At 31.9% G+C, this 27,937-nt stretch overlaps 4 protein-coding genes across 10 annotated transcripts in view; 1 reads left to right on the top strand and 3 right to left on the bottom strand.

Moving 5' to 3' along the window:
• LOC131934037 (monocarboxylate transporter 12-B) overlaps positions 1 to 27,937 on the bottom strand; it is an 89,389-nt gene that overhangs the window by 58,817 nt on the left and 2,635 nt on the right. The gene's annotated exons all lie outside the window — the stretch shown is intronic.
• On the bottom strand, positions 419 to 15,151 carry LOC131933852 (serine/threonine-protein kinase TNNI3K). 3 transcript variants are annotated; one of them, XM_059290386.1, is made up of 24 exons: positions 14,880 to 15,151; positions 10,078 to 10,123; positions 9,590 to 9,624; positions 9,156 to 9,234; positions 8,720 to 8,831; positions 8,480 to 8,583; positions 8,258 to 8,355; positions 7,988 to 8,098; positions 7,737 to 7,835; positions 7,357 to 7,501; positions 6,990 to 7,128; positions 6,763 to 6,867; positions 6,342 to 6,592; positions 5,898 to 6,044; positions 5,648 to 5,798; positions 5,352 to 5,478; positions 5,025 to 5,092; positions 4,775 to 4,932; positions 4,473 to 4,525; positions 3,875 to 4,007; positions 3,615 to 3,724; positions 2,740 to 2,963; positions 2,150 to 2,208; positions 419 to 1,849 (listed from the first exon to the last, which is right to left on the bottom strand). In XM_059290386.1, the coding sequence occupies exons 4-24, from the start codon at positions 9,193 to 9,195 to the stop codon at positions 1,767 to 1,769; spliced, it is 2,517 nt and encodes an 838-aa protein (XP_059146369.1). In that variant the 5' UTR covers positions 9,196 to 9,234; positions 9,590 to 9,624; positions 10,078 to 10,123; positions 14,880 to 15,151; the 3' UTR covers positions 419 to 1,766. The 3 variants fall into 3 exon arrangements, with proteins under 3 accessions (XP_059146369.1, XP_059146370.1, XP_059146371.1); XM_059290387.1 differs by having other exon boundaries at positions 15,025 to 15,151; XM_059290388.1 differs by lacking the exon at positions 10,078 to 10,123 and having other exon boundaries at positions 15,025 to 15,151.
• LOC131933968 (selenocysteine-specific elongation factor) lies at positions 14,878 to 19,974 on the top strand. Of its 2 annotated transcripts, none has more exons than XM_059290424.1 (8): positions 14,878 to 14,934; positions 16,472 to 16,641; positions 17,100 to 17,189; positions 17,418 to 17,600; positions 17,731 to 17,814; positions 18,042 to 18,617; positions 18,718 to 18,904; positions 19,025 to 19,974. In XM_059290424.1, exons 2-8 carry the CDS (start codon positions 16,492 to 16,494, stop codon positions 19,189 to 19,191), a joined length of 1,437 nt encoding a protein of 478 aa, XP_059146407.1. In that variant the 5' UTR covers positions 14,878 to 14,934; positions 16,472 to 16,491; the 3' UTR covers positions 19,192 to 19,974. The 2 variants fall into 2 exon arrangements, with proteins under 2 accessions (XP_059146407.1, XP_059146405.1); XM_059290422.1 differs by lacking the exon at positions 14,878 to 14,934 and adding an exon at positions 15,489 to 15,896.
• LOC131934108 (syntaxin-6) lies at positions 20,058 to 27,784 on the bottom strand. Of its 4 annotated transcripts, none has more exons than XM_059290476.1 (8): positions 27,765 to 27,784; positions 26,251 to 26,331; positions 25,523 to 25,692; positions 23,656 to 23,750; positions 23,377 to 23,559; positions 23,050 to 23,156; positions 22,796 to 22,890; positions 20,058 to 22,437 (listed from the first exon to the last, which is right to left on the bottom strand). In XM_059290476.1, exons 2-8 carry the CDS (start codon positions 26,283 to 26,285, stop codon positions 22,361 to 22,363), a joined length of 762 nt encoding a protein of 253 aa, XP_059146459.1. In that variant the 5' UTR covers positions 26,286 to 26,331; positions 27,765 to 27,784; the 3' UTR covers positions 20,058 to 22,360. The 4 variants fall into 4 exon arrangements, with proteins under 4 accessions (XP_059146459.1, XP_059146456.1, XP_059146458.1 ...); XM_059290473.1 differs by having other exon boundaries at positions 27,719 to 27,767; XM_059290475.1 differs by lacking the exon at positions 27,765 to 27,784 and adding an exon at positions 27,492 to 27,698.

Raw genomic sequence — 27,937 nt, 5'->3', positions numbered from 1 at the left:
TGATCGCATCTAGATAGTTACCTTCCCTTCTATTATTTACTATATAAATCTATCGAGGGATCATTAGCATTTAATCTTGTTATCTCCCCTTAGTTTTGAAACAATTTAATTAGAGTTTAATGACTAACCCAATTATTAAAATATAGATATTTATATATTGCCCTTCAAGCAGAAGATATATGGAAAATTTGAACCAAATCGCTGCATTAGAAGTTGGTCAAAATTGAGTTTTGCCTCTAACCTACAAACAAAAGGATATTGTGAACTAAATAAAAGCTTGTAAAATGATCAGTAGAGTATTATTGTGATAGTAGTCAACTCTATCTACACTAAACAAGGTCATTTTTTATATAGTTTTATGATAAAACTAGTAAATTAAAATAAAGATAACATTAATAATGTAGACTAGGAAGACAGATACCAAAAAGGCACTTTATTGTTGAATCTTATCTATTACAAAGAAAGTATTTTGAATATCACTTAAATGGATTATATATTAATTGTGCTATTTTAGTACACCTTCATATTTTTGCCATTTAAATTGAGTACACAGGCGAAGTATGAAAAAAGAAATAAATTCAGATTGAACAATACAAAACAAAAACAACCAAATTATTTCATGAAACAAAACTCAAAAAATGATTTTCAATAATTGATGAATTTTTAAATAATGAAACAGAAGTAGATATGTGTAAAATATTCAGTTGATTAAAAACAATTCAATCACTGTTTAGTTAAGCCATCAGTGTTGTATGCTGGTAGTATCTGATGGCCGGACATATCCTTACACACTAGAACAAACTAAACACAGAGTACGCAATGATACAGCAGTAAAATAATATTTACAAACTATATATACATATATGGCTTTCATAGAGAATTATAGATAAAATGTAATGTAAATTTTAAAATATTAACGACTAGAAAAACATCTACTTTAAATAAAAAAGATTTTTTTTTAATTATTATATTTTTTATATTAAAAACCATTCAAATGGGTTTTGATTGAAAAAATAAAATGTTGAAGGAATCATGGCAGTAATTGGCTAAATATCTGACATTAATGCCCTTGTTAATAACAGGTACTGGGAGTTGAGGTTAAGTGACAGCAAACATTTTTAAACAAGATGCATCATCATTTAATCTGTGTTGCATGTATTTGCTTGATTCAACTGACTAGAAGTTGTGGTAGATTAACTATTTAAAATGAACACGATGTAAAAAAATTGCTGGCATGATTTAAATTGACATAAAATGACAATATATTCTAAAACAACCATGTTACTAAAAAAGAATGAGCGATATAAACAACTACTTACAAATAAGCACAACTTTAATATTCTTGCACAGTGATCACATTTGTTGTCAGTACAATTAAATAGCATAAAAATAAATAAATATGTATAATTTTTATATACATACACAGAAACATAAATATGACAGAACTGTTAATGGTAATTAATTTTTAACCCACAGCTGCTTAATTTATAAAGACACAAGTTAAACAAAATTACATTTAACATTCTTCAATTATAAAAGAACAAACAAGTACTTTGTGCTTTTGGACCTATATAAACAGATGATGTGTATATTACAGGTGTCCTGGTCAGAGCTGGCTGTACAGGTGTCCTGGTCACAGCTGGCTGGCTGTACAGGTGTTCTGGTCACAGCTGGCTGGCTGTACAGGTGTGCTGGTCACAGCTGGCTGTACAGGTGTCCTGGTCACAGTTGGCTGTACAGGTGTGCTGGTTAGAGAAGTACAGGTGTCAGCTGTCCTGATCACAGGTGGGTGATGTCATCTGGAGTGGCAGAGAGATCCTCAGTGTAGACAGGGGATCAGACACATAACCTGTACCAAGAGATTAGGTCAGACACATAACCTGTACCAAGAGATTAGGTCAGACACATAACCTGTACCAAGAGATTAGGTCAGACACATAACCTGTACCAAGAGATTAGGTCACACAACAAGTTTTAAATAGTTTTTTTTTCAGCCGCAATTTTTATTTTTAAATAGAATTGGTTCAATGAGAAATTATTGATAAAATAATACAGCACTTTAAAAATAAAAAATCGGATTATACATTTTTATATCTAGTACATATAAAAATTCATTCTACAATCAGAGCTTTTAAGAATAGACACATACCATTTTTATCTAGCTGTGGGTAGGGGTATCTTCTTTTTTCCTCAGTAGCCACAGAGCCACTATCAACAAACAAAATATGATGTTACAAATTCAGAGCTAGAAAAATCCAAGAAACATTACTATAATTTAATACTATAATTAAACACTCTTTTTGCTTCTCACTCTTTTCCTTTTAAATAATGGATGAAACAACAGGTTATGATAACTTTTAACATAGTTATGATAGTGTATGAATAATGGGGTTGGCATGGTTGGGCTGGTAAGGTCATGGTTGCTTGACCAAAGTCACAAGTTAGAACTCTTGGGCAGATGAGACTCACTAGTTGTTTCCTTCTTTCAGTTTCTTGACACAGCTGAGAGGGGGGGGGGTGCTGATACATGGGCAACATACAGCCCTCTCAACTTGCTGCCCAGCAATGTATACAAACAGTGATGTAACAATAATTATAACAATTAGTTTATAATTATATATGTAATTAATTTTTAAGTGTGATGAGACAGACATTTCCTTGCATCCCATGGTGCAGATTGAGAACCTCTGGGGCACTGCAAATATGTAATCTCTATCAAACAGCCAACAGCTTATATACCTGTTTCTAGAAGCTTCCATTTCCCAGTGGTTGCGTAGTGCTGAGACATGGCCAGCCATTGGTGGTGTGTCCCTGCCCTCCCCATCCGAGTCCTGCCCTGTGACCATAGGTAGGGCCATGGGCAGGCTGGCAGTGGAGGTGTCAGAGTTACTCAACATGGCCACAGCCTGAGACCTTTTACATTCCTCTAGGACTGGAATTATCTCACGGAATTCTGGCCTTTCCTGCTCACATTTATGTCACATTTTTAAAAAACAAATTTACCTACAATCTCAGTTATTGTTCAAGTCAATTATATTAGTACATTGAATTGTAACAAAATATTTATCTAATGAAATGAACGTTTGGATATTATGAATAAAAGTAAAAAAAAAACTGGCTAATAATTCTGTTAACTTTACATATATAATTCACGATGGAAAGAGATTAGAGAAAACAATTTTTGCGTGATTTAGAATAGGTAAAATCCTTACGTTAACAAATTTAGAGGTTCTGTAAAGTTAAACAATTAGTTCTGTGCTTTTGATAGATATGAAAGATTTAGTGACAACACAGAGTTGAGAGAGTAGACAACTTTCACTAATTGTTCATTTGGTCAAACAGTAGGGACATTTGGCACAGAAGGGACATTTGGCAGAGATAGGCAATAGTTAAAAAAGTAGTGACATTTTGCACAGAGGGACATTTGGCACAGTAGGGACATTTTACAGAGTTAGGCAATAGTTAAAAAAGTAGTGACATTTTGCACAGAGGGACATTTGGCACAGTAGGGACATTTTACAGAGTTAGGCAATAGTTAAAACAGTAGGGCAGTTTGAAACTTTTCTTTTCACCCAATGTCCACCCAAATATTTGGTGAGCTGAATGCAACTTACATCAGGGTTTGTGTGCCAGCCTTTCTGTAAGAGAGAAACAATTGGCTTGGGGAATGTGATGGCTATAGGTGGCCTGGTGTTGTGGTAGGCTGTCTCTGCTGCAGCAGCAGCTGAAGCAAAAAATTTCATTACAGCAGGAAATATGACAAACTTGTTGTAGACATGCTAGAAGGTTTACAGAAGCACAGAATTATTTAAGTAGCTATAGTAATAGAGACAGGTATGGGACACAGAATTTCTGGCATGTTTGGTATAGTTACCAGGTTTCAGGTGGGCAAAAGGTAGTTCTCCAGCTAACAGCTCCCACAGGACCAGAGAGTAGCTAAACATGTCAGCTTTAACACTGTACTTTGTGCATTGGGTGAAGATCTCAGGGGCCATCCATCTTAGGTTCTATAACATTTGGTCAAATTATTACGTCCATATTTTAGGTCAACTATTACATTCACTTCTTTGGTCAATTATTACATTCACATCTTTGGTCAATTATTACATTCACATCTTTGGTCAATTATTACATTCACATCTTTGGTCAATTGTTACATTCACATCTTTGGTCAATTGTTACATTCACATCTTTGGTCAATTGTTACATTCACATCTTTGGTCAATTATTACATTCACATCTTTGGTCAACTATTACATTCACATCTTTGATCAATTATTACTTTCACATCTTTGGTCAATTATTACATTCACATCTTTGGTCAATTATTATATTCATATCTTTGGTCAATTATTACAACTAAAAATACAGTAACAAATTTCAAAAGACAATGAATTCCAAAAACAAATATAATTCATCATTGTGCCATGTTATAAGTAACCATTTTTATAATAAAAACTAATGTATCTTACTCCTGGCTGTTTAGTCATATTATCTTCATCAGCTGAGCGTAGAAACCTGGATTCTAAAACAAGAGAAGAAAGAGTTACTACATTAGAGATGTCATAGCAAATGATCATGGAAAGTGCTAATAACTAATGACCTGCTTAAGTTTAAGTGATACAGAAAACACATATGTTCAGTTTGGTAAAAATATCATGTTTGTCACTGTATAAAGCAAATGCATTTCAGTTACAACATGCAATCATACAACAAGTTTTGATTGAAAGCAGTAGTTATACCAGATGCAAAGGTTTAGAAACATAATACACACCACCAAAATCAGCAACAACAGCATGACCATTCTCTTCAAGTAAAATGTTGTGGCTGTTTAGATCTCTGTGAATGATGGGCAGTGGCATGTTGTGGAGATACTCCATTCCTTTGGCCACATCTAGGGCTATGGTCAGCTTTGATTGGATATCAATTAATCTGGAAGATCAATTTGAATAGAACTGTAAGTTTGGCTCCGTGATATAAGACTGTAACAAGGTTAACATGCTGCTAAATCTGGTACCACTCACCTCTTCTGTTCATGTAACAAACTAAACAGTGAACCACCAGATACATAGTGGGTAACTATAGCAAATTGCTGTCAACAGAAAGGTAAGGCAACATAAGAATTAGTTAAGTTTTGAACCATTTTTATAAAATAGACACACACAAATTATCCTGGAATATACTTATGATCAAACAAAAATGGCATGTAGAAAAGAAAGGCTAATTACATTTAAATACAGGGGAGAATAAAGGGGTGCACTAAAACATTTAGTCAGGAGAAAAAAAACACTTGTATTTGTTTATTTGAGTAACATCTTGTTACCATTGTTTAAAAAGTGAGGTAAACTTACACTGGGATCATCAAGACAAGCCCCAATGAAGTTGATGACATATGGACTGTTGAGTTTAGCCAGGATTGCCACCTCCCTACAAAACATGTCCACATCAGACTTGGCACCAAATGAACTGGCACGGTACCTGAGTTAGATACATTTCATTAGGTGAGGTGAACAGAAGTAAGATGGTGCTATGATAGATATCATACAGTGTGGTGAACAACTACAAGACAGTGCCTATTAATCTAGATATCATGAACTAAACAATAAGAGAACACACATTACATATATATATAAGAAAATATGTTAACCTTTTAATAGCAACAGTTCGACCTTTACATTTTCCTTTATAAACCTTTCCAAAAGATCCTGAACCAATTGTTTCCTGGAATTCTAAGTCTGTGATTTGTAAATGGAACTGATGAGACAGAGTAGCTCTCAGCTGTAGAACATCTATCTTTTCTGTAGAAAAGTAATGGCAGTTTCATCATAGTAAAAATATTAAATGGAAGATTGAAAATAATTTTAATGTATTTTACACAAAGAAAAATCTATAGTTACCTTTGGTCATACTGCGTAATTTTCCTAAAGGTGATGGCACGGCAACATAAGAACCATCTAGGCTGCCAGGCTGGGAGTAGTCACCACAAGCTGATTCATCACTTGGTCTTTTATAGTGTTTCAGCAGTGTCACAATGGAGTCAAATCCTACATACCCAGCCAATACAAATAGGTAATATAACATGATTATAAAAGCCAATTATAATAAACATTATACTACTTTTATAGTGTTTCAGCAGTGTCACAATGGAGTCAAATCCTACATACCCAGCCAACACAAGTAGTTAATATAACATGATTATAAAAGCCAATTATAATAAACATTAAACTACTTTTATAGTGTTTCAGCAGTGTCACAATGGAGTCAAATCCTACATACCCAGCCAATACAAATAGGAAATATAAAATGATTTTATTAGATTACTGTTCTATACAAAGACTGACCTCTTTCATAAGCCCACATCAAAGCAGTTTGCTCCTCTCTCTTCTCACTGTCCCCACTCTGGTCACTGATAGCTGCGACTAAGTTCATGTCAGCCCTGTTCTCCAGCAGGAACTGGACACACCTAATGTGACCATGGTAACAAGCACTGTGGAGAGCTGTGTGGCCATCTTTACCTTGGTAGTTTATGTCCACAGATGGCTGCTCCAATAAGAACTTGACAAGCTCCAGATTTTTGCCATAGGTGCAAGCACTGGAATAATTAGTGTAAGCAAGCATTAGTACTGTAAATAAATTTCTAGCACAAATTTTAAGTTTTAAATCATAAGAATTGGTGTGAAAAATAAAATTAATATGCAGTGTGATATATATCTTAATATTGTTATAAAAGAAATAATTTTGATACTTATTAAACTGTCTAACCTGTGTAATGGTGTTTCACTGAACAAATTCTCCATGTTTAAGCTATCTTGACCTGTCTGTGATATCAGCTGTTTAGCTATCTCAAGTTTACCATTGTAACAGGCCCTGGGGAAAAAGTTTAGAGAAAATTTATCTGAGCTACTGGAGCACTGTTTGTATTAGCACGAACATTCGCTTGAGTTATCTCAACAATGAAAAAATAAGAAAGCTGAGAACAAATAACCTACAGATGAAGTGGTGTATCTCCATAAATGTTGACCTCATGTGGCAAGGCTTGATGGTCAAGTAAATAATGCAGGGTGACCAGATGACCAGACTTACAACAGAAATGAAGTGGGGTGTGACCTTCATCATCCTTAACATTTACTAGAAAAAATGAAGTGGGGTGTGACCTTCATCATCCTTAACATTTACTAGAAAAAATGAAGTGGGGTGTGACCTTCATCATCCTTAACATTTACTAGAAAAAATGAAGTGGGGTGTGACCTTCATCATCCTTAACATTTACTACAATTTTAAAAATATATTTTAACAAGATTTACAAAATGAATAGAGTTTAGACCTTTATCATTCTACAAAATAAATGTCACTAACCATCTGCCTTTTGTTGTGATGTTCCTTCAACTAAGAGCTGCATGATTTTAAGATTAGCTTTAGAGCTGGCTAAGTGTATAGGTCTGTCCCCCACGCTGCCACTGATGTTGATGTCAGATCCATTACTCAGCAGTAACTCAACTACCTGGCATAGTACAAACACTTTAAAAAGCTGCTTGACTGGAGGTATCAGTTTAATGTCAAATGTTTTTGTAAATATAATTGGTAATAAAACATTGCATATACAGAACAGGTGGTAAACATATTTAAAAGACTGAGATGTTTTAATATTTTAAAGATTATGCGTAATTATAATTTTATTTTAAGCATTGTTTAATATTTTATAAACAATTAAATAAGCATTATAAAGAAAAAAATACCTTTTCATGACCAAAATGGCAAGCTATATGTAGTGAGGTAAATTTAACAAGGTCCCCCATATCAATTTTGGCACCACTTTCCAGCAAAATTTTTGCTATCTGTTGCATATAAAATTATGTATTATGACAATGATTACAAAATACAGTTCATAGTTTTAAATAAGCCAGAATCAAAATTGATTTTTTTTCTGTCTTTAATTCACCTAGGTAAAAGATCAGATTTTGACATTTAAAAAAAAATGACTAAAAACCTCATGGTGACCACACATAGCTGTTATATGAAGGGCAGAAACTCCGCTGTGACCAGTTTGATTTACATCAGCTCCATGGGTAATCAATACTTCAACTTGCTCAGAATCACCCTCAAAAATAAAAGTACAAGATTATGCTTTCTCTGAGCTTTCAATCAATGTCTAAAGTTGTTTTTTAATCGACAGCTTTAAAAATAATTTAATTCTTATATAAATAATTTATACAACAATTAAATTATTTATTAAATTCAATGCAAATTATTAACCTACCCTATATGTGGCCAAATGCAGAGGTGAGAATTGATTTTTACTTAAAACATTGACATTAGCTCCTTTTGTAAGAATTCTTTCTAACTGTATAGAAGGAACTGAAAAATGAATTAAACAGTTTTCATTATTAAATTGCCCTTAAATAATAATAACAAAAATGTAGTTTAATCATCATGAGAAACAACACATTTATTTGGACAATGCACTTGTGCAAGATCTCACCTCCTGCTATACAGGCTATATGGAGTAAAGTAAGTCCAGCCTCTGTTTTCTCTTGAATGTTTGTTTCCTCTAACAATTTACTAAGGTGATTCAGATCTGAAGTGCTGCCAAAAGACAATGATCACCTCATTTGTTCTAGGTCTTGCAAAATACTGAATCTCAATTATTTTAAAGTAAAGATAAGCTGGCATAAAGGTAGCTAAATAAATAAAGAAAAATTCATATAATAAAAATGACTACTTTGTGGCAGCAAGCTGGATTTCTGACCATTCTGAATCTTTGGATCGCAATTCTTCTATGACTTTTGATCTAAATAATGCATAACTCTCACTGATTTTCTTTTTTAATTCATCTGTAAAAAATAAATAAATATTTGCTTAGTAGGTATAAATAATGAATTGATCAGTAATTTGGTATAATGCAATTTTTGTGTTTAGTTATTGACAATAATTATAAGCAGTGCTTTTCTGTATCTTGCTGAAAGGCACACAGCAAGATGCCATATATTTTAACCACAAGTCCATTTTATTCCACACAAAAAGAGACATTTGCCATTTGCCCATTTTGACAAAGCTCACTAGGTCTAAATAGCCAATAGCTAGGTTTAACAATTAATTGCTTTACTGTGCCTACACAATAATAATAATGGCTAAATGTACATATTTATACACATTACCTGTACAAGAAATTGTTGGTCTTGATTTATAATTTCCCATTATAACTTGGTCTGTTTGTTAAATTGTGCTAATTAATTTCTGTTGAGTAAAATATTTAAATGTCAGAACTTTCATGGGTTGATGTACTCTAATGTGTTCTGCTTGAGTTCCCAAAATTTTAAATGCAATACATTAGCATGCAAATGAGCAAAAGCCTATGATTTGGTGCTTAAAAATAAGATATGGATCCTAGTTTTCTATGGTACTAAAAATCAAAATGCACTTATTACTCTGCAGCAAAGTTCTATGCTTTTATTAAAAGCTAACAACAAATTTATTTTACAAGATGAGAATCAACTAGACAGGGTTTTTATTCATGATTAGTCATATTGAGGACACCCCCTACCCCCACATGACAAGCCTAAATGATGAAATTTACAAAATCAAGTCCTACCATTGTTTGGATGAGAGGTCATTTCCACAATAAATCTGTGAAACAGTACGATAAAACATACCAATAGTTATTAAATTTAAATAAATGTTAAAAATGGTAAATGAAACGAGTCACCCTCACCTTCTAACTTATAACCCAAAATCTGATCTAGGCACATCACAATCTCATGTTTGCCTACATTTTGCTAATACTAAGATCATATTTCATCTACATTGTATAGTTCCTGTATTTGATTGTCATATTTTTTTTTGTAAACAAAAGAACTAACTATTTAACCTGAAAATTAACATGGCCTTTTGTATGTCCATATTTTTGGCCATATGTTCACAATGTCAGCCTTTTTGTCCTACACCTAATTTATTATATATAATATGAATTATTTGGCTATATGATAGATTAGTTGTTAAATAAGTGCTGCCAAAATGACCATGCAGAGTTTTTTAAACTGAATTATTTTAGTACCCAAACTATTTAAGTTAGAGACTTACATTTGGTGTTTTATTTAGCTTACTTGAAATGGATATATCTACATTGCTGTGGAATAGGTCAAATAAATAAGATTAAATTAATTTAAATATATCTAAATCTAAATTTCAAATTCTAAACATTGTCGCCCGCTTCTCACCCGCTCACATTTTCTTGTCAGCGTAAAAAAATACAGCCATTTGAGGGGTCACAGTCAGTGCATATAAAAACAAACCTAGGTCAGAGCCTGAGCAATAACGATTTGACAATCTTGCTTGGGGGCATTGTTAGTTCATATAGTCTTGTACTTGTTGGTGACGCAAAAGATGCACAAAAAAGAGTGCAGGGATAATTTTGTTTCCTTGAATAGTTAATAGGCTAAATAGAGAGCATTTATAGAAACTGGCGTGGGGTCGGCGTGGTCGAGTCGGTAAAGCTCATGGTTGCTAAACCGAAAAGTCTCGAGTTCGAACCCTCGGGCAGATGAGGCTCGTTAGCTGGGGACAGCCACTCTTCTAGGAGAGACAACTCCAAAATTAAACAACTGCTGCCTTGTAGTTTGTTCTTGGTTGGACAAAGGCTATGGAAGCAAATCCAAAAAGAAAAGCAGGCTGAAATCGGAGTCAATGGCCTCAATGGCGCATAACCAGTTGACACGTAACGCTTAATTGTGTTGGAGGCGTGGTCGAGTCGGCAAAAAGCTCATGGTTGATAAATTCGAACAAAGTCTCGAGTTCGAACCCATTGGCAGATAAATCTCGATCCCCTTCAACACTAATAATTAAGAACGAAGAAGAAGAAGAAGATAGAAACTGGCTAAGAATGACATGTACATGGTGCAAAATATAGGCCTAATAATTTTTTATTAGGCCTAATACAATAATAAAACACTAGGCCTACTCACTTACTACTACTACTACTCAGTACTTGACAAAATATGACAAAATTAAATTGTAGTATTAGGCTATTAGTAGCTTGAATTATGGATTTTTTAAAATAAAATATTCTGTTATTTCAAATACACCATTAAGTTCCTTACCCCTTAAGAGAACATTTGACACCACATTTAAATATCTAGCTTAATCGGTTGACGAGAAAAGAGAGAATTTAAAATTTTTCCGAGAATGGAAAATGAAAGTCAGAACATCGTTTTTGCTCCTCGACCGGCATAACATGACGTCGTGGACTTGTGTGCACGAGCTTTTAATTCCCGCCAAGGTAATTGCGTCAGCTTAGGTTATTTACTCACCGGAAAATAACAAAAAGCAACTGGTTGATAATAAAACTAGATCTAGTTATTTTATTATTTATTAAATTCTACTCTACATGTTATTCATACCATTTTATGAAGTAATGAACACCTGCATAAATCAAATGACCATAATAAATATTTTTATTTCAAATTCTAATTTTAAATAGGCCTAATAAATATGCATAAAATAATATGATAGTAATAGTTAAGAGTTAAGATAGTTTATAAATACAAATACATTTTACACTCAATCACATTATATTGAGTCAACAGTGTGGCAGCTGAGGTTCATACATGGTATTAGTGTCTTTTTTTTTTTACATTACATTTTTTTTTTCATCTTGAAAACATGACGTATGTGATTTTTTTAAAAATAAAATCTCCAAACATCGTCACTCGCGTGATTGCTTGCTTATGTTTACTATCCTGTGGATGAAAAATCCCACCACGGTCGCGGGGTCACCGTGACTTCAGCAGGCCTATAGTACAAGTCATAGAATGAACACGCGCAGACGAGATGGTCGGTGTCTTCACTTCTCTCTCCCCCCCCCCCCCATCCTTCTTCAAGCTAATTGAAAAACAGACCTATTTCCCTTCTGGTAATTTTTTTTTTTAAAGCTCGGTCGTTTTTTTAAAGTTCGCATATCAGCCAGCTGTATAAAAAAAAATATTTTTTTAACTAGATCTACGCTACGTCTAGCTTAAAAAAATAAATAAATAAACGCTTAAAATGCCAGTAAACAGATTATTTAGCGCCAAAAAAAAAAAAAAGGCCGCTGAACGAGCATTTTTTAAAATACGCAGCAATGAAAAAGGCTAACGGCCAATCAATTAAGTCTAAATCTCGCCCGTAATTAGGCCTAGCGCTGAAAAAGGCCACTGAACGAGCATCACTGATTATATAAACGAATAGGCCACGCGGCGTTGACGAGGTTAACCACCGGTCACGAATGCAGCAACGGTCGGCCCACAGTGAAGAAAAAATCAATATACTAATAAAATTACTAATACAATAATAATGTCCATAATTTTACTTTTTCCGCACATGCTACAATTGAATAATATTTAATAATAATTAAAATACTAAACTTAACAGTTCATTCCGTAAAAAACAAAAACTAGTTGTTTCAGTCTGGCAACTAGCGTAGCAATGACGTCATGATACTAAAAATAGCGGATAGAAATGTCAGGGTGGGTACCTCATTTTGGAATTAGATTTTGGAAAGTAGAATCGATATTACTGTAAATATACATGGTAATTATCTCAATTATATATTAATTTAGTGTTATCGGAGCCGTTTTCCCCGTTATTGGGTCGTTTTTGGCCGAGGTTCAGTTTTTACGGAGAGTGCTCCACTAGAAATCCTCTCATTATTTACAAACACAATTCTCGCGATTTTTTCTGGCATTCTAAGGCATATTATCCATTTTATTAGCATTTTGTGTTAAAATAATGATCAGAGTTGGCGAGATAAACAGTTCTTTAATTTGTCGTGGATAGGACCCCTAAAATAAACGTAGAAACCGTCAGAAAACGACGCGTGACGTTTCAGGGTCAGAGGTCAATCCAGCCATCTAAGTGACGAACCGGCCTACTATTAGTAGTCTGGCGCATTGCTTAGATGGCAGGATTGACCTCTGACCCTGAAACGTCACGCATCGTTTTCTGACGGTTTTTCCGTTTATTTTAGGGGTCCCATCCACGACAAATGAAAAAACTGTTTATATCGCAAATTCTCATCATTATTTTAATGCAAATTGCTAATAAAATGGATAATATGCCTTAGAATGCCAGAAAAAATCGCAAGATTCGTGGTTGTAAATAATGAGAGGATTTCTAGTGGAGCACTCTCCGTAAAAACTGAACCGCCGCCAAAAACGACCGACTAACGGGGAAAACGGCTCGACTAACTGTACATTAATATATAATTGATATATTTATCATGTATATTTACAGTATTTTTGATTACTTTTTCTAAAATCTTCCTCGAGGATGAGGTACCCACGCTGACATTTCTATCCGCTATTTTAAGTATCATGACGTCATTGTTACGCTAGTTGCCAGACTGAAACAACTAGTTTTTGTTTTTTACGGAATTAACTGTTAAGTCTAGTATTTTAATTATAAATCAATTGTAGCATGTGTGGAAAAAGTAAAATTATAGACATTATTATTGTATTAGTAATTTTATTAGTATATTGATTTTTTCTTCACTGTGGGCCGACCGTTGCTGCATTCGTGACCGGTGGTTGACCTCATCAACGCCGCGTGGCCTATTCGTTTATATAATCAGTGTTGCTCGTTCAGTGGCCTTTTTCAGAGCTAGGCCTAATTACGGGCGATTTTTAGACTTAATTGATTGGCCGTTAGCCTTTTTCATTGCTGCGTATTGTAAAAAATGCTCGTTCAGCGGCCTTTTTTTTTTTTTTGCGCTAAATAATCTGTTTACGGGCATTTTAAGCGTTTATTTATTTATTTTTTTAAGCTAGACGTAGATCTAGTTTAAAAAATATTTTTTTTATACAGCTGGCTGTCTAGCATGCCTGATATCCGAACTTAAAAAAAAATGACCGAACTAAAAAAAATGACCAGAAGTAGGGAAGTAGGTCTCTTTTTCAATTTGCTTGAAGAAGAGGGGGGGGGGGGGGAGAGAAGTGAAGACACCGACCATCTCGTGTACGCGTGTTCATTCTATGACGTGTACTGTAGGCCTGCTGAAGTCACGGTGACCCCGCGACCGTGGTGGGATTTTTCATCCACAGGATAGTAAACATAAGCAAGCAATCACGCGAGTGACGATGTTTGGAGATTTTATTTTTAAAAAAATCACATACGTCATGTTTTCAAGATGAAAAAATGTAATGTAAAAAAAAAAAAAGACACCAATGCCATGTATGAACCTCAGCTGCCACACTGTTGACTCAATATAATGTGATTGAGTGTAAAATGTATTTGCATTTATAAACTATGTTAACTATTACTATCATATTATTTTATGCATATTTATTATTTAAAATTAGAATTTGAAATAAAAATATTTATTATGGTCGTTTGATTTATGTAGGTGTTCATTATTTCTTAAAATGGTATGAATAAAATGTAGAGTAGAATTTAATAAATAATAAAATAACTAGATCTAAGTTTTATTATCAACCAGTTGCTTTTTGTTATTTTCCGGTGAGTAAATGACCTAAGCTGACGCAATTACCATGGCGGGAATTAAAAGCTCGTGCACACAAGTTCACGGCGTCATGTTATGCCGGTCCAGGAGCAAGATTCTTGTTTTGTCATTCATTTTCCATTCTAGCTAAATTTTCAAATTCTCTTTTTTCTCGTCAACCGAATAAGCTAGATATTTAAATGTGGTGTCAAATGTTCTCTTAAGGGGTAAGGAACTTAATGGTGTATTTGAAATAACAGAATATTTTATTTTAAAAAATCCATAATTCAACCTACTATTAGGGCTAGTATTTGCACATTTTTCTGGAAACAATCATTATCATATCCTATGCCTTGGCCTTGATAGAAATCATGAAATGTTAGCAAAATGCCTGAATAAATTTTCTAATCACCTGTCACAGCCTGTCTCAGTGATGATGAGTGATGATTGAGAAAAGAATAAAGAAGGTGATTGACTGAGTTTCTTAGGCCGCTTGGAAGGTCTTTTGTTTTTTGCATATGTTTATTCTGAATGGTTCAATAAAACGGTTGATTAACCTTGTAATCATGTTATGTCGATACCAGACGTGAAATCTCACGAAGACAATATGTGGTCTTTTAGACTTTAGATTAGAATGTTTCCACGATATCTTCAAAGATAAAAATCAAAACTTTGTTTTTCTTTAACAACTCTTCAAGTAAGAAAATTAATCTAGATTCTACGCTGTTATATTAAGAATAAAGTAACTTTATTTACAAAACTATTTAAAATATCTATCTTTAGTACTATATTCTAGTTGGCTAATTATTAATATGAAACGATTTATTTTGCCATAGTATTAAAATAAAATAATTTTAATTAGATCTAGAATGTAGATCTACTTTTTAAAATGTTTTTTAGTGAAATATCGAATTATTTTGTTTTGCTGCAAGCCTAGATGTTACTTTTTACATTTGGAAAAGCAGTGAATGGTCATGATAAAACAAATATAAAAAGTCGATAATTCTACCTGGCTCTGAGTCTATTGTCACAATACTACTAATGAAATAACTAACCAATCTACCCTAGTAGTAGATTTTCAGTCTACAACAAATATTATATATCAAAGTCTATATCTATAATAACTTTAATAAGGACACTAAAGAAAACATGAACATGGAAGTTTTAAACTTTAATGTTGGCGTTTTGGGACATGTTGACAGTGGTAAAACCAGTCTATCCAAAGCACTGAGTACCGTGGCTAGCACCGCTTGTTTTGATAAAAATCCGCAGAGTAAAGAAAGAGGGATTACTTTAGATCTTGGATTCTCTTCTTTTACTGTTGATATAGAAGAAACAAAGAAAAAAGAACTGACTGGTTACAGCAGAGTTCAATACACCCTGGTTGACTGTCCCGGTCATGCAAGTCTTATTCGTACAATTATTGGTGGTACTGTAAACCATTCTAATCAATTATTTATGATTATTTTTATTAGGCATATTGTTATACAATTATTTATTGAATTGGCTTTAGCCCTTTTTATTATATGATTATAAGAAATACTCATATGCTGGTATTTCAATAGGATCATTAATTTCTGCTTTTATTAAAGAAAAAAAAAACAACTAGGCTATTAAATTATTTAAAATTTGGGCACACATGGTCTGCCTGAATTTTTTTGCCCTTGAAAGTCTAGTTGACTAGTTTATTAAACCAATAACCACTAGCCTATACATTTTTTTTTCTGTTTAGAATAATAGTAGAAGCATGTGTTGTGATGGCTTTATCCATGCTTCGTTGATGTTATAACAAAAAGCTATATTTACTACTTATCATTTTTTAATGGTTATTTTTAGATTAAAAAAATATTATCTTATTATAGTACTAGCAAAAAGTACCCAACTGCAATACGAATTATTATAATTACAAACTTTAATAAGTTAGGCCTACATACTTGTCTAGGCCTAATTTGATTATAGAATAATAATTTCTGAGTTAAATAATTCAATTCTGTTTTACTTCAGGTGCACAAATTATAGATTTGATGATGCTAGTTGTTGATATAACAAAGGGCATGCAGACCCAAACAGCTGAATGTCTCATCATAGGGGAGATAACTTGCACTAAAATGATTGTGGTATTAAACAAGCTGGACATGATTTCACCTGAAAAACAAGCTGCTGCAGTAGATAAGGTCTGATATTGGGTAGAAAAGCAAAAAAAAAATTTGATGTCACACCTTTCCATTTTTAAAAGTTATTTATAAAAACAGAATTTTTGTAGCAATTTTGCATTTTTATTTTATGACTGTTTTGTAAATTGCTATGAAAAATTTATAAATATGCCAAATTTTGACCAATATATCTAGTATTATTATTATTAGATATCGATAAACAGTAATTTATTTATTTTCCTTGAGATAGAAAGACAGCTCCAATAAAATTTTGAAATGGAAATAGACATTTTGTTATTAGAATTAGATCAGCAAAAACAGATTTAGAGATCATCCTTATGCAAGATATTGAATGTACAGTCACCAACAAAAATTCACTATTATACATACTGTGTTTAGCAAAATTATCATCATAAAAGAAAAAGCTACTTTTAAATTTTTAAAATTTATTTAATCTTTTTTGGTGCTAAAAAATCAAGATGAAAAAGCGAATGTGGAAAACTCTAGAGACTACAAAGTTTGCTAGCTGTCCTATAGTTGCTGTTGCAGCCAAACCTGGGGGGCCAGAGGTATATTTTAAAATAATTGTGTTGGTTGGTTTAAGTTTCTATATGTGGTTTATTATTTATTTGTTAACAAATATGAATTATTTATCTATTGACAATGATATATTTCAAATGCAGTGGTTTCTCTGATTATAATGAGAATTTAGGTTATTTGCTGTATGATTTAGTTTTATTATTTATTGATTTTGTTGCTAAAGTAAAACTAAAATATGGTTTGGATTTTTTATTCAGGCACCTGATGTTGAAGGCATAGCAATCAGTGATCTGATTTCAACATTAATGAACAGCACCTATCTTCCCTCAAGATCAGAAAAAGGACCTTTTATATTTGCTGTTGATCATTGTTTTTCTATTCGTGGTCAGGGCACAGTTATGACTGGCACAGCTTTAAGTGGACAAGTTTGTGTAAATGATGTATGAAACACTCATTTTTAGAAATTGCATTTGCATTAAAAAATATATATATTAACATATTTGGAAATGATATTGTTAATTACAATTTAAGATAATAGTCGCCCTATAATTTTGAGCTTTTATTTTTCAGACCGTGGAAATACCCTCATTAGGTTTGTCCAAAAAAGTGAAGTCCATACAAATGTTTAGAAAGCCAGTTGAAAAAATTAAGCAGGTAGCAAAATGTAGTCTTAAAATTATAATAAATTGTATAATGCTGTGGTCAAATTCACAATAACTTGAAGTCAGTACTGTTAATACTATTTATAGTTTAAATTTTTTTATACCAGTTTGATTTAGATTCTTCAGGTATAAAGCTGTGGACTAAAGAAACTGCAGATGGTATTAAAATTTTCTTCTTTATTCTCTTTTTAAATAATTTTGTTCTCACTGACTCAACAGGGGGACCGTGCTGGTGTTTGTGTTACTCAGTTTGACCCAACCTTGCTAGAGCGTGGACTGGTTTGTTCTCTTGGAGCACTTGTCACAGTTGAAGCTGTCATTATAGGCATCCATAAAATAGCTTACTTCAAAAGTTCAATTACTACAAAATCAAAATTCCACATAACTTTAGGCCATGAAACTGTAATGGGCAGAGTATCAGTGTTTGGAATTTTAGAAGATAACTGTAAAGATACAGAACAGAAATTATCTGTTTTAATAAACAACATGCACATATCAGGAGAAGAGTTTGACTTCAGCAAGGAGTACATATACCTTGATGAAGTAATGGGTCCTGGGAAAAAAAGTGGAAATGATGACTTAAAAGAGCCAGAAGTAAAGCTGAGTCAGCAATATGCTTTATTAGAGCTTGAACGACCTGTCACCTGTTCTCCACATTCCCTTGTCATTGGCTCTCGGCTAGACGCGGATGTCCATACAAGTTCATGCCGCTTAGCATTTCATGGAAAAATCTTGGTTGCTATGAGTGATGTCAAATATAAAGAAACTATTCTCCCTAATGTTAAAGTATTTAAGGTAAGATAATATTCTGATAAAACTTTGTAATATTTGAAATTTCAAAAAATATGTTTGCACTTCTTCTGTATGAATACCTGACACTTCTGACTCATTTCAGGTGAAAACCAGAGAAGGGCAGGTAGAAAGGGCAACTGACAGATACTCTGTTATAGCTAAAAACCTTTTTAAAAAAGAAACAAATCTTTCTGCCTTTGCAAATCTTAAAGTTGTACTATCATCTGGTGAAAAGGGGGTCATTGAAGGAGGGTTTGGACAAAGTGGAAAAGTCAAAATTAGAATTCCAGGTAATTTTCTCACAGCTATTTTAAGGAGACATAATAAATCTTTTATTTTCTTAACTGATATCAATTTTTTTTATAATAATACAAATGCATTTTAAAATATTTCTCAACCTACTATCACAGAAGGTTTGAGTGATGAGGTTTATCAGCGCTACTCAGGATCCAGTAAAAAGAAAGGAAAATCCAAAGAGGAAGAGCCCTCTGCTGAAGTGAAAGAACCAATCAAGATTAGCCTCAACTTTAAACGTTACGTGTATGACCTTAAAAAAAATATGGTACAGAATGGATAGTAAAAGTGCTCAATTGTTTGTTTTGTACTGTGATAGACAATGTTCCAAAATTAATAAAACCTCCAAAATTATTGAAATCATTAACCACACTTTTAGTTAAAATGCTGGATTTCATTACTATTTATTTAAAAATGTTGTGCTAAAACTTTGTACTTCTTTAATTCCAGTGAACTAAGCAATATAACAATTGTTTTAGATTTTTTTATCAAATTTATTTGGTATTTTTCATTCAATTTTTAACCACATTGATGTCTTTTTAAAATGTGTTTACATTTTCTTTTTAAATTCTGACTTTGATCAGTGTTCCTCCAATGACAATTTAGAAAAAAACTTGCTTCAGAACTCTTTGGGGTACAAAATATTCAGAAATAGATACTAGCACAGTTCTTATACTTTCACTAGTTACCATAGGTTAATATTTGTTTAGCCTATTTTACAATTAAAAAAGGAAAATAATAAATAATTGTAATTTTTAATGCAATTTTGTCAAACAATAAGCTTTGTTAAATGGGAACTAACCCCTGGTCACTCTCGATCAACTTATAAAATAAATGTCTCATTCATGTTATTGTTAATTACATAGTAAAGACATTTTAAAAAAAAGATTCACTTTCTTTATTAAAATTAGTCTTACAACTTTATGGCAGTCCATGCAGTTAAATGGTTGGTTACATTAGTTGACCCATTGATCAAGTCCTTTGGACTAGTTTTAATGACATTTCTTTAACAGTGACATTGTTATTTTTAATGACAATCTCAAAATTTAAAAATAGCAGGAAATATTTTTTTAAGTATCATGTTATTTCAAATTGAAATAGGCTAAAAAAAGTTTCAAACTTTATGATGACATTCAAAACAATGCAACAGAAATGGAAGATTTTGATTTGCAAGTAACAAATAAATACCAACAAATGCAAATCTATGGATTCTGCAAATTTACATTTATCCTACTTTTTTTGAAAATTCTTTTATGTAATACACAGAAGAAAAAAATCATTAATGAGCAACATAATTTCTTTGGTTGCAAAATCACACCTGGAACAGTGATAAGATTTTTATGGTGAATTTAATTTCACATTTTGTTTAAATTTTTCCCCCAAATATAGTTGTTTAAACAAAATGAGGTATTTTTTTTTTAAATGCTTTACTGAGTATGAAAACTAGGTATCAAATTTTAAAATAGCCATTACATTATCACCAAATTATTCATTTGTCCCACAAATTAGAAACTAAGTTGAAAAATGTTTTCCACAACATACTACACAGAAACACCATCAACACTCTTTATTATATACATATTTAACAAAATTATTTCACACCTTTAAAAAGTATTACATAGAAATCAAGTTTAGTTAATTCATGAACACTCAGTAAGATACACTTTAAACAGATCCTTAAAAATACAGCTTAATAAATGTTCAATCTTTTGACTGATGGTTTGTGTGATCCTTAAACAGCATATTTAGAATAAACAAAAGAAAATGCATCTATGTTAATTTTTTTTAAAATCTAGATCTATGTGGTAAATCTTTTTGGAGTAAGAAAAAAAAAACAACAAAAAACATGGTTCAATTATATTGCAGAATATGGTTAGTGTTTTTGAAAGTATGTTTTTCCTTCATGATGAATGCAAGACTAGAAATAATTTTACAAGCCACATGTAAATAAATTGTTAGCTTGTAGGTATTGTGTATATACTATTGTATATAATTAGTTTGTGCAGATAACATACACACATAAACATACCTATAAAAATTTCATCATTTAACAACATAATAGCATCATGCTTTAAAAAAATAGATGAGATGATATGAGCATGGTTGTAGAAAGTTGTGGTTTTCTAAAGTTTGCAAAGTATGAAAGTAGTTAAATGACAGAAAAACTTTTAACAGCACCTATGCCACAAGATAAGCATTTTTAGTTTTTCTTTAAAAATGGGATCCATTCAACAAGCTGTCTGTAAAAAATAATTGTTTAAACTGTCTGGGTAAAAACTGTATGAAGTCCTCTGCTCCATTAGCAAATTCAAAATAATGGCACAACCATCAGATTGTTTATTTTGTGAAAACATTCTAAAAAAGATGAATTGTGTTATCTTTTTTTTTTTTTAGACTAAAGTTGTTTTGAAAGAAATAATAAATGAATTAAAAGATATTTTTAAATATTTAAAAAAAAATTCACTTTTACATCTAGTTGATCAAAAACTAAGATTTAAAAATGGTCCATTTTGTAATAATTGGTCCATAAATTAACAAACTTTCATGCAATTTTTATTACTATTACATACTTTTATCAATGATAATAATAAAATTGATGACAACATGCGTAAAATAAAATACTACATTAGCACAAATTATGAAATTAACTTTACTACATTTAAAAAGTGGCTCTGAACAGCAGCCTATTTAAACACTACATCATCATGCAATTTTAAAATATATATCAAGAATGGTATTGTTTTTTAAAAGACCGTAGCCATATATTTAAGAAATTAATCAAAAAATTATATATACAATCGTTTCATAAAGACATAATACATCCTGAAATAGCCACTTAAAGCCCATTCTACATATTTATTTTTAAGGATATGCTTGCATAGTCAAAATGACAGTATACTATGGTCTCTAATAAGTCGGTTCAATATTTGTAATACTACCTCCCCCTTCCAAAAGCATTGTAAGTTTAGACACATTTCTTTAAGAAAATATCTGGCATAGAGCATTGAGGTAAAAGTTATTTTTGTGCACAACCAGTCATATCTGTGTTGCAATGGTTCTATAAAACTTGTGAAAATTAAAAAGAAAAGGATTTTTAGGACAATGACAAAATGTGATGTACTGTGTTAAAATTAAAAACTAAGTAAACATCCTTTGAGGGAGCATTAGATCATTTAAAGATATATTAAATTATTATTTTCATATTAATACTCTATTTACATATAATTATTGATGTTAACTAGCAAAATTGTTAAAATATCACACTTTCAGAAAAATATAAACTTAAATAACATACAATAATTACTTGGCTTGAAACAAAGAATTTTACAGCTTTGAGTGATTTTTAATATGTCACAAACCTAGGAGTATTCTTTTGTTTTAGTTAAAAATAAATTATTTGTACATTTCTGGGGATAACTAGTGATGAAATGTTGATGAAACTTGAAATACAATCAAACAATAAAAAATAAAATTATAATAATAAGTAAAACCAAGCATAGAACACCAATAGCACACCACTGCCTACGATCTGTAGATGAAACAAATTTATTATCACATTTATCATAAATGGAAATTGGCAAATTTCCTAGAAAAACATACATCATTGAGTTCAGAGAAGGATAATATAAAATTAAATTTTCTAAATTAACTAATAATTAACAGTGAGATCAGTTTTAAAATGAATATTTTCCCCTGGATAATTACATTTTATTTAATGAGTCCATTAGTAAGTTTTTTTGTATCTATTGCATTTATACAGGCATTTGTTCTAGAATAAGTATGAATGATGAAGATGAATTTATTTAATTTAAAGCTATGTTATGAACATTTTACTACAAAACTTTTGTTATAACTGATTGCTCATAGGATGGTAATCTGTAACCTACCATTGGACATGTGCAAAACTTTAGCCATTTTTTTCATAGTTTGGTCCATTTTACTCTCTGTATTATCCATTTCATGATGAAATTCATCCAGCATTCTGAAGAAGAAACAGTGATAATTATTTAGATAAATACCTACAACACTCTCCCAATTACAAAAGAAAACAGACAAATCTACAATAAAAGCTATACAGCAATGAAACAGCCTGCCAAGAAGTACTCCAAGGGTTAAGAAAACCTGTCTAAACCAAACTTACATGTTCTGATCTTCTAGTTCATTGCCTATTTGTTGACTCATGTTCTTCAATACACCAACACTGGACCCAATCATGTCAAGCTGATCATCTTGTGTTTTTATCAATAGCTGTTTGGTAAACATTAATATATTCTTAAAAATAAAATTGACTCTGTCAGAAGTCTTTCATAAATTAAAAAAAAAAATCATTGCATATTTTTTGAAGTAAAATTAAATTAATTAAGGTTTATTTACAAAATGAAAAAAAACACCAAAATAACCATAACAGAACCTTGACAAAGTACATTTCTATGTAATGAAATAAATATTTCTACTGTATCCTCCTTACTTTTTGCTGCTGTTGAGTGTCACTGATGTAGCGCTGGTTGGCTTGTTCCATCTCTTCATCTAATCGCTTGTATTTATCTTGTGGAGCTTTAGGGCCATTGCCAGTAGTTGTCAAAAAAGCTTGTCTGGCATTAGGTTCTTCTCTCTGTCTATTTCCTGGACTAGAGATCTGACTTTTCATGTCCTACATAATAAAAAAAAAAATTAAACAAAATGATGAGGAAAGTCTTTGGATTAAGGTAACCAAGCAAGAATGAGTGCTGGAAATCTATTAACTCACTCTGACAGTTGATTTAGTCTTTTCTACAAAATTTCTTCTTTCTTGCAGTTCATATTCTGAGATTTTGAATTTTCTTGGATTTTTTTCAACAATGCGTTAATTGGGTTAAGGTTAATCTTATACCAAACTGTTTAATTTCAAACCTAATTATAATAAATTTAAATAGTGATCTTATTGGACATATTTTGATAAAAAAATGCTAGTGTTAAAGTAGGTATTCTTATCACATGGCCTACTTTTTAAAAATGGTATTTTTGGACAAGGTATCTGTGGAAATTAGCCAAACTTCATTTTCATTTATTAATTACTAGCAAACCCATACCACAAGTTGCTGCGTTCTCAGAAGAAAGGCTGATGAAAGAGGATTTCATCAAAGCATTACCTATTGCGTATAATTAAATGTGTAGCTTTGTTTCCTAAAACTGAATTATTTTAAATGTAATCTAGGCAGGCACTATATTTCTTGGATCATAGTTGTTGGGTCCCAGGGTTTGTCCACATTACTACCCAGATGCCCCAGGTGGTGTTGTATGAAAGCCTTGAGTGTACGTCAATCACCCTCAATAGTGGTGAGGTAGAACACACCTCAGAGACTGCTCATGTGTCAGAGAGTGTTGCAGGTATGACCCCTGATTAGATTTAATCCTCAAATGTCATGTGCTACAATGTCCCTTTAAAATGAAAATAAGTGCCAGGGGAGCAAAAGCATCTGATTCGAATTATGCAACAATCAGAGTAGCTCATTGTATTCATAGTGCATCACACTCTTTAAAATGAATGTAGGTGCCATATTGCTCATGAGGGGCCAAACTGCACCATTCTGGGATGCAGGCATGATTCAATTTAGTGAACGGTTATAGTAACCCATAGTTTCCATAGAGTATGACACTCATTAATAGGGAGGAAAGCCCAGGGTGGTAAATAGCTCCCAGCCAGGGCTCCAATTTTTCCCAATATGATTTTTTTCCCCTTAAAAACCTCTCCAGGAGTATACTCAACAACTTCCCAAAGTTTCATGGCGATCAAATGAAAGGTGCAGCAATGCATAAAGGACTAACAAACAGGTAAATAGAGAGACATTTGATAATTTATGATAAAACTGTTCTAATAAAATCCAAAAAATGTATTTATAATAAGCTTTTATTTAAGTCTTAATGTCTGTGTGTAAGTTTGTTGCAAACTTGTATTTCATTTTGACTTAATTCTAATGCAGTGTTTTCCTTCACACTTTCCAGATAAATTAGTTGCAAAATATGAATATCTATTTTTCAGAGTAATTAGATATTAAATTAATCAATAAAATAATTAAAATATTACAATATTCAATAACAAATAGGGAGGCAACAAGATTAAGAAGTATCAATAACTGATGAGACAGGTGAACTGTTTACTGATGTTTTCACACATGAAAGTTGATTTTGGAGTCTAATAAGGGGCAGATAATAGTCATTTTGAGTTACTAATCAAATAATAACAAATAAATTTAGTCATGTGGGGTGTCTACAAAATTAAATTGAACTAAATAAGGTACTGTTTTAACAACTTGAATATCGACATTCTTAAATTTTTAAATAAATACTAAAAAGTATGGAAGAATAAATAAAAGAAGAATAATAACCTTTATAATAACAAGCATTTAAAAGCCCTATAATTAAGGAAGAAAACATAAATTGTCTTCTATGCGTGATGGTCAGAGAAAATAGTCAAATGATTTCTTGAACCACAAACAGTTTCATTTTCACTATTATATCTAAAGGCAGTTATGTTTATTTTCTAATTTTTTGTTCATCTGAAACATTATAACGATAATTTTTATTCTTATTTTCTTGATATTATACAAGTTTTAACATGTTATGTCAAAGGATATCTACTGTTTCTTCTAAATCTTCTAGATCCCATTCTATACTGCGAAGACTGTTTCGTAGTTCATTTGTGGTATATTCCACTTCTTCTCTTGAAGACATTCCAGCATTTTCTTGCAGTTCTCTCCATCTTGAAAATAAATTTCTTACCACTACTAATGCTTTTTGCACCTCACTGAAAAAAAAAAAAGTTGTTACCTGTATAAAAATAACAAAAAAAAAACAACAAGAAACAAAACAAAAATTAAATGAACATAAAATTTACATAATGTGATATAAAGATAAGCGGTATTGTCTTAAATTATCCTTAATACGAACCTAATTCTAGAACATCAACTAAAAACAGTGTCTAGGACAAAAACCCTTGTCAATTACCCTCCTACAATGGTAATTACCCCCTCTTGAAAATACCTATTCAAGATGTGACTGGCTCACAGGCAATAGAATGAACTAATCTCCCCTCTCCAACCCCCAGAAATTTTCCTAACCCCTATCTCTAAGATTACCTAACTGCAGGGGGTAGGTGTTATACTAGGTTAAGGTATAGGGTCCATTTGTATTTCATAATGGGACAATGTCCCACTCCAGTTTCAGGGCATGGATAACTGACCTGAGGAAATGTTGAAGAGAAATGACAGGGGGTAATTAACAAGGGTTAATGCCCAACTCCCTAATGAACAATATTTGATGTAACGGTAGTGTGATTGTAGAAAATTGTCATTTAAATACTTACTCTTTGACAGAGAAAAATGGATCGCTAACAGACATGTTTATCAAGGTTCAAACACATTTAATTTACAACTGCAAGTAAAATCTGCCAATAGGAAATAAAAATAATGAGTACAAATAATTTTTTATTAGACAAAATTAAATATAAAAAAGTAGTGGTCAATTCATCAACATTACAGTTTTTCCACTGTTGTTTCACTTTATACTGTATGTTACTAAGCTTACTACTATATTTCATGATTACACTTATTTTGAGGTTCCAGCAACATTGGACAGATTATTTAAATTTAAAAAAAAGAGCCTACAAGTGTAAGTGAGGAAAAGTTACAAAAAAAGTTCAGTATGTAGGTAGCCTGACTTATTTAAAAAGATTGTTTATCTTATTGTCTTCAGTTTATATTTAAATCAATCATTCATTGCAAAAATTCCCACAGGATGGTTGAGGCCACAGATTAAAAGGGTCAATTTGAAAAATTATCGAAAAGAGTTTAGCATTAACTATGATTAACAGTATAATTAATAAGTGACTGATGTGAAGGTCCTTTTCCCTTCTGTAACTGCTGTTAGGCCCTACTGTAAATACTAGTATGATTACAGTGGTACAGTGAGATACAAATGTAATTTGTACCCTAGTACATATTTGTCAACTTAAATTGCTCACAGTATAGCATAGGAGTAGGAGATTATTCAGTAATGAACTAATGTTTGATGAGTTTCGTAAACATTAGTAGGAGATTATTCAGTAATGTTTGTTGAGTTTCGTAAACATTAGTTACTGTAAACCATTGATTATTTGACCATTGAAATATATAGTTGTTTGTACTAAATTAATGTTTTAACTTAATTTTGACTTATTTCAAGTTTAATTGTCATTGATTCAAGGAAAACAAATAAATTATTAAATAGGGCAGGCTAGTAGAATTTTATTGGTAGATCTAGAATCTAGATCTACTCTAAAATTAATTAAGCCCTTTATTATAGGCCTAAAGAATATTTTAATATAAAAATTAAAAGTAAAATTAAAATTAAATAACTTGCACAGGATTTGCAACAATCAAGAATCAAGTGGACAAGAAACTTATTACAAGATTTCTAGATCTAGATCTACGACAACCGAACCACTACCAACCAGAGAATGAGATATACTATGTGACTGTAACTCAAACTGTACTGTAAGTGTTGAACTCCTGTCTGATACAACTACCTAACTAAAAATAAAAAGAAATTGCGGTAGTGACTCCGTACTTATGTACTCGGACTTGGTACTAGGTAGATCTAGATCTAGTAGTACTCTGATAATAACTCTGTAGTAGTCTAAAGATAGAATCTAGATCTAGTAGTAGTAAGTAGTTCTACAAGTCTAGATCTAGTATAGCAGTAGAGATATTCTAATCTAGATCTAGATATCTAATGAATAGACTGTATAATAGACTATATCTAGTAGAGTATTAGACTATTAGTGTATTGTTGACTTTTGTCTTTCTTCACACATATCTGCCACCATTTTGTTTTTATTACGTCATGAGGGAATTCCTAAGGGTTTCCCCAACCTCTGTGAATTATTTTCAAATTTAAAAAGTATGCTAAACGGTTTAAGAGAATAAACAAACGAGTAGATTCTAGAATCTAGTTACCACTGCAATAAGTAATAAGTAATTGAAAGAAAAATTCGTAAAGTTTGCTTTAAAATA

The sequence above is a fragment of the Physella acuta genome, unplaced genomic scaffold (genome assembly GCF_028476545.2).
Source record: "Physella acuta isolate Inbredline_101_S28 unplaced genomic scaffold, ASM2847654v3 ptg000108l, whole genome shotgun sequence".
Classification (NCBI taxonomy): Eukaryota; Metazoa; Mollusca; class Gastropoda; family Physidae; genus Physella; species Physella acuta.
The sequence above is the reverse complement of the archived record's forward strand: the minus strand, read 5'-3'. Positions and strand labels throughout refer to the sequence as shown.

Coding starts and splice junctions, on each gene's coding strand:
- LOC131933852 (XM_059290386.1), bottom strand. CDS start 9,195: ATGGGAAATTATAAATCAAGACCAACAATTTCTTGTACAG. Junction 3,725..3,874: donor TTTTGCCCACCTGAAACCTG/GTAACTATACCA, acceptor TTTTTGCTTCAG/CTGCTGCTGCAGCAGAGACA. Junction 1,850..2,149: donor CCCACAGCTAGATAAAAATG/GTATGTGTCTAT, acceptor CTCTTGGTACAG/GTTATGTGTCTGATCCCCTG.
- LOC131933968 (XM_059290422.1), top strand. CDS start 15,617: ATGAACATGGAAGTTTTAAACTTTAATGTTGGCGTTTTGGGACATGTT. Junction 15,897..16,471: donor TATTCGTACAATTATTGGTG/GTACTGTAAACC, acceptor GTTTTACTTCAG/GTGCACAAATTATAGATTTG. Junction 16,642..17,099: donor AAGCTGCTGCAGTAGATAAG/GTCTGATATTGG, acceptor TAAAAAATCAAG/ATGAAAAAGCGAATGTGGAA.
- LOC131934108 (XM_059290476.1), bottom strand. CDS start 26,285: ATGTCTGTTAGCGATCCATTTTTCTCTGTCAAAGA. Junction 23,560..23,655: donor AGACTAAATCAACTGTCAGA/GTGAGTTAATAG, acceptor TTTATTATGTAG/GACATGAAAAGTCAGATCTC. Junction 23,157..23,376: donor ACACTCAACAGCAGCAAAAA/GTAAGGAGGATA, acceptor TTTACCAAACAG/CTATTGATAAAAACACAAGA.